The sequence below is a fragment of the Gekko japonicus genome, unplaced genomic scaffold (assembly GCF_001447785.1).
Source record: "Gekko japonicus isolate JY-2015 unplaced genomic scaffold, Gekko_japonicus_V1.1 scaffold2878, whole genome shotgun sequence".
In the NCBI taxonomy this organism is placed as follows: Eukaryota; Metazoa; Chordata; class Lepidosauria; order Squamata; family Gekkonidae; genus Gekko; species Gekko japonicus.
The window spans coordinates 149,557-161,196 of NW_015173223.1; the positions used below are offsets into that span (position 1 = coordinate 149,557).

The 11,640-nt window shown below is 45.0% G+C and overlaps 2 protein-coding genes across 2 annotated transcripts; both read right to left on the reverse strand.

Annotated features, from left to right (window-relative positions):
- Positions 1-2,562: 2,562 nt before the first annotated feature.
- Positions 2,563-5,438, reverse strand: LOC107120090 (olfactory receptor 2AP1-like). The gene is made up of 2 exons (XM_015422734.1): positions 5,397-5,438; positions 2,563-3,513 (listed from the first exon to the last, which is right to left on the reverse strand). Exons 1-2 carry the CDS (start codon positions 5,436-5,438, stop codon positions 2,563-2,565), a joined length of 993 nt encoding a protein of 330 aa, XP_015278220.1.
- Positions 5,439-8,779: 3,341 nt separating this feature from the next.
- Positions 8,780-9,754, reverse strand: LOC107120091 (olfactory receptor 1020-like). The gene has a single exon (XM_015422735.1). The coding sequence runs from the start codon at positions 9,752-9,754 to the stop codon at positions 8,780-8,782; it is 975 nt and encodes a 324-aa protein (XP_015278221.1).
- Positions 9,755-11,640: the final 1,886 nt, after the last annotated feature.

An 11,640-nucleotide genomic window follows, 5' to 3' on the forward strand; every position in this document is an offset into this window, starting at 1 on the left:
ATCTGCTCCCTTCAAGCCACCCTCTCAGTCCCTGATTTTACCTCCGTTTTTTCCGGGATTGGGATTCCCCTCCCCTTTCTGCTTGTTTGGGATTTTGGGGCAGCTTTACTCTCGGGATTTAGGTGGTTGCTCGCTAACTCGTGAATTCACTCCCATTCTTACTTGTGTTTGTTTATGATGTAGAGAAGATCATTTCATTTGGATCACTTGTGTGCTTGAGCTGGTATGCGTTTCTGGGTACCATTGCTGGCTCCATGCCGTGGGAACCTATTGGGGCAAAAAGGTGCCTCGATCCCTTGGCTGCTGCCTCAGGAGAGGCACCTCACATGCCCCAGACTGTGAGCCCCTACATGGGTTGTGGGGGTCCATGATCAACTCAGACCCCTCCCCATCGGCACATTTGCAGGCCACTCACATCAGAGCAATGATGGAGTGCACCCGCCTGCAAGTTGCCCAAAACCAGAAGTCATCTAATATAATAATCTAATATATTTTCTGATGACATATGCTTAGCCCAGACAACCTCATTATAGGATGCTAGGGGTGTGTATAAAACTCAAATAATCATTCCTGTTTTAGATTCTTCAATATGCTGCAGCATGGGTGGGGGGGGAGTTGTATATTTGGAAAGCTACTGCTTCATTCCTTGATACATTTCACAATCCCACCCTGGGTCTGTGTGTCTCACATTCATGTTGTGTGTTAGCCTACATGGTAAAGTGTATTTCTCTTCATTGCCACCCCCCAAGATATAAAACCCAGCCTGTCAAGTAACCAGGGCCTTGGAGAACCCTGGTAAGTTTGCCTCTGTGCAAATATAAAGGGCAGAACTTCAAACTACTTTAGCTCCCTCTGTCTGTGCATGTTCTTAGTGTGTAAGAGTGGTCTTTGAGGTGTGGGTAGGATCTGAGTCACAGCCATCTTTCTTACACAGGAAAGAAGCGTTATCACTAAAGGTTAAACTAGAGCACATACCTGGAAAATAGCTATTATAAATATAATGAAAATGAACACAAAACATGAGTCTAGATAAGTTACAATACAAAAGAGTAACCTTTGGTGAAGCAAACACATTCCCAACCTCCTTACTGCCCCCCCCATAGACGAGGATGGGTCCCACAGGTCACAGCATCTGGGTGAAGTGTTTGACCCAGAACAAAGGAAGATTCCACCTTTTAAAACTTCTGCCTGCTTTGGTGAAAATCTCTTACCCTCAATCCAGAATTAGGAATCCTGCCAGTCATGGGAGATACACTAAACTCTAGCGTTGCCAGGTCTGGGTTGGAAAATACCTGGAGACTTGGGGGGGGGATCTGGGAGAGAGTGGGGTTTGGGGGACGCCTTAGAGTCTACCCTTCAAAGCAGCCATTTTCTCCAGGGGAGCTGATCTCTGTCAGCTGGAGATCAGTTGTAAAAGCAGGAGATCCCCAGGCCCCACATGGAAGCTGGCAACCCTACTAAACTCTGTGATTCAATTCTTTTGGCATATGCTGTGACCTGCATCAGGTTTTTTTAAATGATGCCCATTTATCTCCTCCTTTGGCTAGTAGACCAAATCCCCCCCCCCCCCCCCAAACACAGACAAATTTTTTTCTTACTCCCCCAAACCTTTGGCTAGTAGACCAAACCCCCCCCCCCCCCGAAACCAAGTTCATATTTTTTCCTAACCGGCCAATTTACTGGCAGACTTCCTTCACTTTATTTCATATATATATATAGTTTCCCTTTATTCTCTCCAATATGGAAACTAATTATGCATTAAGCATGGGTTGGATCCAGCCACCTACTCCTCTAAATTTTGCCAAAAGCCCCTTCTTTATTAAAACCCCCCACTAAAGTTGGGTTTTGTTCATTGTAGGCAGAGGTCATTTCGGGGGGATCGCGGGGGAATGCAGTTCCCCCGGGTGAGGTGCAGGGGGGTGGGGAACACGATGAAGCCCCACCCCCTGCTTCCAGCCACCCCGCTTCCGGCCCTCATTCAGCCAGGAGGAGGCAGGAGAAGAGGGAGGGTAAGTTGCTTCCTCCCCACCTCTCCCCACCCCTGCCTGCCTGGGGTCAGGGAGGGCCTTGGCGGGGCTTCCTTGCACTCCCGCCGGCCTTGCAGGTCCACCACCGGGCCCCTGATGTCAGGGGGTGTGGCATATGCTAATGAGTTATGCTAATGAGTTCCCCCTAGCTCTTTTTCTACGAAATGACCCCTGATTGTACGTCCTGTGACTCCCATCATAGCCTTTTTGGTGGCCAGACAGGATTCTTTCCTCCTTTAATGCCATCACCCAACAATGATTTTCCTTTAATTTTTTTTCCCACTTGCCCACCATTGGAGCTTTTTATAATAATTATGCTATATTTATATGAGACATTTCACAGCCTTATCACCATTCTTGCATGTTTTAGACATATATAACCCTCAGATCATAGCTCTATTGTAAGAAATATATTGCTTCATGGAGGGCATGGCAATTTTAGGATATTCTGAAGTGCACTGTAACTTTAAGCAATATTGAATGTTGTGCAACTGTACAGCATAGTAGTAGTAGAAGAAGAAGAACTTCAAAAAGATCAGGAATGAGCCATATTGACAATTTTACTGGCAGTTCTAGAAAGGGCAGCCTTGACTTCTCTGTTTCTCAGACTGTATATAAGAGGGTTGAGCATGGGTGTGAAGACAGTATAAAACAGGGAGAACGTTTTATGAAGCTTCTTCAGTGTGTTAGTTTGCGGAAGTAAATAGACACAAATCAGAGACCCATAGAAAAGAATCACTACAGTCAGATGGGAGGAACATGTGGAGAATGCCTTCTGCCTGGAGGCCTTGATCTTCATTTGGAGGATGTTGATGATGATGCACACATATGAGATCAGGGTAAGGAGAAATGGTGGTAAGGTGACTATGGAGGCAAAAATGAAATTTATGAGTTCCACTAAGTGGGTGCTGCTGCAGGACAGTTTGAACAGAGGGGCTATGTCACAAAAGAAATGTTCAATTTCATTGGGGCCACAAAATAATAGCTCAGACAAAAGAGACGTTATTATACTGATATTTAGCAGACCGCTCATCCAAGAGATGGCAAGAAGCCAGAAGCAAATCCTGCCGTTCATAAGATGTGTGTATTTCAGTGGCCTGCATATGGCTAAATATCGATCGTAGGACATCACAGCCAAGAGGTAACATTCAGTAGCTGCTAAAGAACCACAGAAGAAATATTGTACAATGCAGCCACGAACAGAAATAGTTCTATCCCCAGTCAGCAGACTGAAGAGCAATCTGGGCAGGATGGTTGATGTGTAGCAGATCTCCAAGCAAGACAAATTCCCTAGGAAGAAATACATGGGGGTGTGGAGGTGTAGATCCGCAACAACAAGCACGATGATGATGATATTTCCAGCCACAGTAAGCATGTAGATTGCGAGGAAAGACAAGAATAGAAGAACCTGCAGTTCTGGATGATCACCGAATCCCAAGAGAATAAAATTTGTGATGATGGTTTGATTTGTTCTGTTATTTATTTGCTGTTGGAAATAAAGAAGTTTATGAAACAAAGCTTGTATTTATACAATATATTAGACAGAACGTATTTTGTACATGCATAATGTAAGCATAACACATGGAGACTTGATAGATTTTTGTACAATATTTGAAGACTGCATTTAGCACCAAGAAAGTAGAATGGTTTGTGTGGCTCAAATCCCTCCTTAGCAGTGAAGATGTATGGGTAATCATGGTCCAGTTGCTCTTACCTTGCAGGCTTATGATGAGGATAAAAATAAGAGATAAGAGGAAGATGGTTTTAAGCTGCCCTGCGCTTCTTGGAGGAATGGAGGTAGGGCAAGGTAAAAATGAAATACAGTTTTAGCCCACATGGATTCCTCAAGCAGTATTCAGCCAGACTGAGAGTTTGGGTGCTGACAAACAGATATGTCCACATTTGGAATGAGTTCTAATATTTATTGATCAGTCTGTCTGTCTATCTAAAACTATGTTGGACACTGAAGGTATTAATGGTGAGACCGAGTGAAAATGGTGGCTGGTTCCAGTCCATCATGTCCAAGTGCACATGGGATAGATCCAGTTATTAGTTTTCCTTTGAAAAGTAGCTTACAATAAAGAAGGGGGAAGGGTGCTAGACCTATTTCTGATGGTAGCTTCTTTACAGTCCACCCCAGCCCTTGAGCTGAAAACACAGGCTTGTCATACTGGGAGGCAGTTGGATGGAGATGATGAATTGTAGTAAAGAAGCTGCAAAGTAGTTCTCCTCCCAAACACACACACAAACACACACACACAAACACAGAGAGAGAGAGTGAGAGAGAGAAAGAGAGAGAGACCCTTTCACAAAGCTATCATTGGACTTATAATACACTCAATTGTACATACATGGAGTCTTAAAATTTTACCTGATTTCAGCATTTGGACTTTTTTTTTTGGGGGGGTGTCATAATTTAATTTGTTATTTACCATCTGTTCATGCAAAACCTACCAAACTCTGCTGCTAGAATAATGGAACATAAACAGGAGAAGGTCATCATTCTCACTATTTTGATGGAAACCTCCAGGAACCTGGGTGGCCTTTATTGAAAACCAGGCAATCAAATACATATGATGTGATATGGTCTGATTAAGCAGACTGGTTAAAATCTGTTGCTATTTCAACATATCATAATTCCATTAATTGCAATTAAAGAGCCTAATTATACTGCCCATTGGAAATTCCTGTGGCAGAAGGTTCCACAGATTATATATGTAGCCTGTGGAAATTAGTTATGGGGATATATTTTTCCTAGTTTAAAAAAATCAGTACAATTGGGGCACTTCTGGAGAATGGGAAGCTGAAACTTTGTTTGGCATGGAGGCACATAAAATCACCTGGTAAGTAACATATCATTAAGCTTCTATTTAAAAGACAGATCCTGTTTTTTTTCAGGCTAGTCGGCCACATTCCACCCAGCCATCTCTGTATCCTGGAAGTACGGGGATAACTGATCACTCTGGGACCAACTAAGAATTTTTTGGACTCTTTCAGATTGGTCAGATCAGATCAATGAAAAAAATATCAGTTTAACTCATTTATTTTGTGTGGCAACTTTATTTAGGGCAAGTTGTTTTGTGACAAAACCGGGCACCATGGGTGATGAAGTCTGAAGCCAAATATCTCAGAAGGTCTTGACTGTGGTATCAAGTACAAAACAAAAAGAGAGATGTAGCATTAAAATGTGGAATCTCTCTCCTTTTCACAGTCTCTTTTTAAAAAACCTACCATCTTACTTTTGCAGAGATGATAAGTAGGGTGACTGTAAGGTGCCAAAAGAACAAGACCAGTGTGTTCTTCTGCCACACATATCTGCAGACAGACACATGGAAAAATCTGAGCTAGTACTGAAAAAAATGGATTTACCTCAGAGTGAATTTCAGTAGGAAGATATATTCCGTCTGACATATTCCGTCTGCTCCCCATTTCTGGGTATGGGGATCTCAAGGCACACTCCTCTTCTCTTCCTGAGTCTTTTATCTACTTGAACTTATTTACTAAACAGCTCCCTCTTATTAGCTCTAGGAATTCTTTGCCGAGCAGTTAAATGCTTTGATTTCTTCTGACTCCCTATTTATTTTCTAAACCTTAACACAAAGCAGTGTCTTTACCATTCCGGAGGGAGAACGTACTGTGGTGGTTGAGTTCAAATATTGCTCTGCTGGAGTTAAGCTTCTCATAGAAGTGAAGAGAGAACAAACACTTGTCCTCAGGGAAGCATATGAAACCCAGAGGTCTGTTACTTATGAGAGAAATTGTCTTTATTGCAGCTAGGGGTCACTTCATAGAAAAAGAGCTGCAGGAGCTCATTGGCATAAGGTATGCTAATGAGCTAATATGCTATTAGCATAATAGCTCATTAGCATGTGCCACACCCCCTGGCATTACCAAAAGTGATGTCAGAAGGGGAAACAAAAGGGGGGAAAGGCATCTTCAAAAGCCTCCCATTCTCTTCCCCAGCTGGCCTGCGGGGGGGGAGGGAGTGAAGAGAGAAGGGGTTTAAAGTTTAAACCCCTTCTCACTAGAGTTGGGACACAAATGGAGGAAAGAGGGAAGGAAAGAGAGAGAGAGTAGAGAGAAGGAAGGAAAGAGGGAAAGAAAAAGAAGGAAAGAAAGAAGGAAAGGGGATAAAAAGAGAGAAGGAAAGAGGAAAAGAAAGAGAAGGAAAGAAGAAGGGAAGGAAAGAAAGAGAAGCAAGGAGAGAAAGAGGAAAAGGAGAGAACAAAAGGAGGGAAGGAAAGAAGAGAAGAAGGAGGGAAAGAAAGGAAAAGAGGGGAAATGGGAAAGAAAGAGAGTGAAGGAAAAGAAAGGAAGGAAGGAAGAGAAGGGAAAGAAAAGGAAAGGAGGAGAGAAGGAAAGGATGAGAGAAGGAAAAGAGGGAAAGAAAGAGGGCAAAGAGATGGGGAGAGGGAGGGAGGCAAGCAACTTTCTGTTAGTTAGGTTAGGCAGGATTCTGACAGTGATTGTTCCTCCTATTCCTCTTGTAATGCTGATTGTCATATTTCACTAAAAAAAAAGTAGACTGCAAGAATCCCCCCCCCCCAAAGTGCTGATATGTTTTCTAAGGCTCAGCACAAGGTAATGATCCAAGGCCAGACCTACCCAGGGGTCTTTTCGTAGAAAAAGAGCTGCAGGAGCATTTAAACCCCTTCTCACTAAAATTGGGCCACAGAAGGAGGAAAGAGGGAAGGAAAGAGAGAGAGAATAGAGAGAAGAGAGAAGAGAAAGAGAGAGAGAATAGAGAGAAGAAAAGAAGGAAGGAAAGAGGGAAAGAAAGAGAAGGAAAAATGGAAGGAAAGGGGATAAAAAGGAAGGAAAGAAGAAGGGAAAGAAAGAAAGAGAGAGATGGGAAGGAGGAGAGAAAGAGGAAAAGGAGAGAAGGAAAGAAGGGAAAGAAAGAGAGAAGGGAGGGAAAGGGGGAAAGAAAGAGAGAGAGAGAGAGAGAGAGAGAGAAGGAAAGAAGTAGGAAAAGAGAGAAAGGAAGGAAGGAAGAAAAGGAGAGTGAGAAAAAAAAGGAAAGGAGAGAAGGAAAGGAGGGAAAGAAAGAGGGCAAAGAGATGGGAAGAGGGAGGAAGGCTCTCCCACCCCCCATAAAGCCACCTCCACCCCCATGGATCCCTCATGTGGATCCCTCACTTACCACAATCAAGGCCTTCTCCAGGCCGCAGTGCTCTGGCGCAGGCCCCAGGAGGCTGGCAACAGGCCTCCTCAGGCCTCCCCTGGGCCGCAGCACTCCAGCGTGGGCCCCAGGAGGCCGCCAACGGGCCTCTTCAGGCCTCCCCTGGGCGACAGCGGTTCGGCACGGGGAGCTGGGGGCTTGCTGCCACCACCATTTGTGCCAGTTCCTGGGCTGCCGAAGTGGCGCTCCAGTGCGCTCTGGCCCCAAATGACCCCTGATTCCAAGAATGGAAGTAAAGGAGTCTCTTCTCTAATAATCTCCTTTGCAGCTGCCAGGAGGAGAGCAAGCTGCTAGTGGAGAAAAGAGTAGAATCACTAGCACATGACCACCCAAGAAAATAACAAGCTGGCCACAGTGGGATGGTGGTGGTGATACCCGTAGCCTGCCACTGCAGCCAGCTGTTCCTCCTCCAGACTTCTTGGCTCTCTCAGTTGTTCTTGACCAACTTGTCATGCATTATGAAGAGGAGAGAGAGGGAAGGTGGAGAGGGAAGCCCTTTGCCTCATTCCAGATACACAAGAGTCAGCAAACATTCAGCGGCAGTAGGAAGAGACAATCCTACATGTTCAGGTGTATGCCAGTAATTGGAAAAAGTTATAGTTATGTAGGGTGGCCAGCTTGGGTTGGGAAATGTCTGGAGATTTGGGGGCAGAGCCTGGAAGCATGGAGTTTGAAAAGGGGAGAGAGCTCGGCAGCTGTGTGATGCCATATAGTCCACCCTCTGAAATGACAGTTTTGAACAGGGGGAATTGATCTCTGCAGTCTGGAGATCAGCTATAGTTTCAGAATTCAAGCCCCCCCCCCGATGTTGGGCAGCCCTAGTCACATGCTTATTATTAATGTTTATATTTTATATTCTTGTGTGTGGGTGTTTGGTGGGGTGCTGCACAGGGCAGGCAGTAGTTTTTGGTTCCTGGCAATTGTGAATGTGTCTCTTCATGACCAGTGGAGCCAGTACCACTGGCTTAGACCAGCTCTGCACGGGATGGCATTGTGATTCAAGCAAGCGAGTCCAGCCTCAAGCTGCTTGTAAAGTCATATGTGTGACACATAAATGCAGCTAACGATTAAGGAGCTGAGCATCTGAAGCACCCCCTTCCCTAGTGTTTTCCCTGTGGAAAAACTGGAGACTTCACTGTTGAACTGACTGATTGGTTAGAAGGTTCAGTAAAACCCTCTGTTATAGAGCGTTATCTCCCATGGAATGGTGAGTGAAATGCTTTTGAAGGCAATGCTTTGTAATATTGGTTTATTCACGTTTTACTCCCTGAAATGTGTTAAATAATTATGCCATAAGACATTTCAGAACAGGAGGTTAATACAATTCCTGTTTATTGTAAGAATCTATGCATTCCAAATCCCACCCCACTTTGAGATTCTTTACTCTTCTGCAGTATGGAAAATAAATAAGCTTGTAATGGGGAATCTCTCCTGCTTTATGTGGCAATGCTGTGGCAACCTCTCCTGCTTTATGTGGCAACCAGTGGTGGCAATGCTGAAATGTGGTGCATGGATTTAGCGGTCGCTTCTCATTTCTCTGGTTCATAATGTAAAACAAAAACAGCCATCGTCAACATAAGGTACGAGCTACATTAATGATTTTAGTGGCAGTTCTAAGAAATGCAGCCTTGACCTCTCTGTTTCTCAGACTGTAGATGAGAGGGTTGAGCATCGGAGTGAAGACAGTATAAAAGAGGGAGAAGGTTTTATGAAGCCCCTTCAGTGCACCAGTTTCCGGAAGTACATAGACACAAATCAGAGACCCATAGAAAAGCATCACTACCATGAGATGGGAGGAACAAGTGGAGAAGGCCTTCTGCCTTGAAGCCTTGGTCTTCATTTGGAGGATGGTGCCGATAATATTCACGTATGAGATCAGGGTAAGTAGGAATGGGGGTAGAGTGTTTATGGAGGCAAAAACGAAATTTACAAGTTCCGCCAAATGAGTGTCACTGCACGAAAGCTTTAACACAGGGGATAGGTCACAAAAGAAATGTTCCATTTTATTGGGACCACAAAACATCAACTTCCACAGCAGTGATGTTACTATACTGACATTGAGCAGCCCACTCACCCAAGAGAAGGTAATGAGTGAAATGCAGACTCTGCTATTCATGAGAGATGTGTACCTCAGTGGTTTGCATATGGCTAAGTATCGATCATATGACATCACAGCCAGGAGATAACATTCTGTCGATGCTAAGACACCAAAGAAGTGATACTGCATAATGCAACCATGAACTGAAATGGTTCTGTCCCCTGTCAGCAAACTGAAGAGCAGCCTGGGCAGGATGGTGGATGTGTAGCAGATCTCCAAGCAGGACAGGTTGCCCAGGAAGAAATACATGGGGGTGTGGAGACGCACATCATTGACAACCAGCACAATAATGACGAGATTGCCAGCTACAGTAAGCATGTAGATTGTGAGGAAGGCCAGGAAGAGAAGAGTCTGAAGATCTGGGTGATCACTGAATCCCAGAAGAATCAAGATCGTGTTGGCAGTTAGATTTGTTGCATTCTGTATCTGCTGTAGGGAATAAAGCATTTTATGAAATAAAGCTGAGGTTTATCGGTCTGTCTTGTCTATATAGCATGTATGGAATGGAATTTGTACACAGAGTAGGTAGGAATAACACATGGCAATTGTGCTGGGAATATGAAGACTTGCTATAAGATCTTCTGTTAGTCTCTCCTCCCACTGTTGCTTGCAAATCACTTTGGCAAAAGCAGCACACAATTTAGATGTAGGCTTTCTGGATCTTTGAATATGGTCCTCCAGAGCTTGTCATTAAGACGTACTATGTAATATCTTTTCATGTAGTCCTGTTCAACTCTGGCAAAAGAATAGCAGTTATTTATCTGAGACCCCGTTCACACGGGGAATTTGCCGCAAGAGAGCCACGAGTGGCTGGCGGATTTTCCAGCCGCGATCACACCACAACATCTGGGAAGTGGAGCACACCCATGGCAAACCCATGGCATGCTGCCGAAAATGCGCTATTAAAAAATACCTCAACCAAGGTGGTAGCAACGGTTTGCCACGGGCTGCCTCCAGACTACCTTGGTGTGATCGTGCCAGCGCGGCTTTTCCCTCTGGCCGTCTGTGTCGCAGCGCACATGCCGAGGGCTGGAACCGTGCCGCGCCAGCACGGCTTTTCCTTCTGGCCATCTGCATCGCAGTGCACATGCCGAGGGCCAGAACTGTGGGTTGCCGCCGTCTGAGGCATCTGATCATGTTGTCGCACGGCTACTTGCAGCACCGCAAATAGCCATGCCTCCCCCCCATGTTTTCTGGCCCGTGTAACCAGGGCCTGAGGTGCTTTAATGCTATGTGCTATATATGAATGCTGAGGAAAAAAGATTCACAACAGCTGTAGGTTGCAATCGTGCATCCTATCCAGCTGCCCTTGTATTAAAGGCTGACGGTCCACACACTTGCACTGCCATGCCAGAAACATCTCGGGAGATGGGGGACAGAGCTGAGTGGAGTCAGGTTGTTACAGCACCCAGGATGTCTGGCAACTGTCTTTCCCACTTCATATCATCAATTCAGAAGAATTAGCCGGGAAACGGTCCTCTAAAGTGAAGGGAAGAGAGGATGCAGAGCCTGCTTCTGCCTCTCTGAAGGCTGCGCTATACTCTGGATAGTAGATTTGGGATCAGCGTGTTCTGTAAGATAACTTGATGGCCAAACAAGAAGTAGCATTAAAATGTAGCACTCAGGGGAAAGTATGAATTCCACCCAAATCCAACAGAGGACCAAAACCACAGGGTACCAACAGAGTTGTGGCTACTCTAAATGACCGCTAGCTGATGGGCAGCAGGTGCCCGGCTTGAAAAGCAAAGGGTTCCCTTGCATCACCTCATGTGCAAGCCACTTTGTGTGGTGATTTCTACGCATCCATAATGAGCCATACAGAAATGAGATTCTCTGCAGGCTGAAGGAGAAAGCGGAGATAGTAAATAGAGTGGACTTACCTCAAAGGTTGCAATCATGCATCCTATCCAGCTGCCCTTGTGTTAAAGGCTGACTCAGGTCCACACACTTGCACTGCCATGCCAGAAACATCTCGGGAGATGGGGGACAGAGCTGAGTGGAGGCAGGAGAGAAATAGCCTCTCTGCTCTCCATTTTTGGGTTTGGGGAATCACAGTGCACACTCCTCCCTTTTGTTTCCTATGTAAACTTCAGCTGATTTGCCAAACAACTTTCTGTTGGAGTTTATGAGAACGCTGAGCTAACCCCCCTTTTTTAATTTTCTACACCTGAACTTAAACACAAAGCAGTATCTTTGGTTACTTGGAAGGAGAAGGTTTTATGCTGATTGTATTCAAGTGTTGCATTGCTGGAGTCAGTGCTTCTCTCTGACTAAAAAAGGTTGAATAAGCACCTACCCTCAAGGGAAGAAGGAACCCAGAGACTTATTATCTT

Coding starts and splice junctions, on each gene's coding strand:
- LOC107120090 (XM_015422734.1), bottom strand. CDS start 5,438: ATGTCAGACGGAATATATCTTCCTACTGAAATTCACTCTGAG. Junction 3,514..5,396: donor CTACTGAAATTCACTCTGAG/GTAAATCCATTT, acceptor TATTTCCAACAG/CAAATAAATAACAGAACAAA.
- LOC107120091 (XM_015422735.1), bottom strand. CDS start 9,754: ATGCTTTATTCCCTACAGCAGATACAGAATGCAACAAATCTAACTGCC.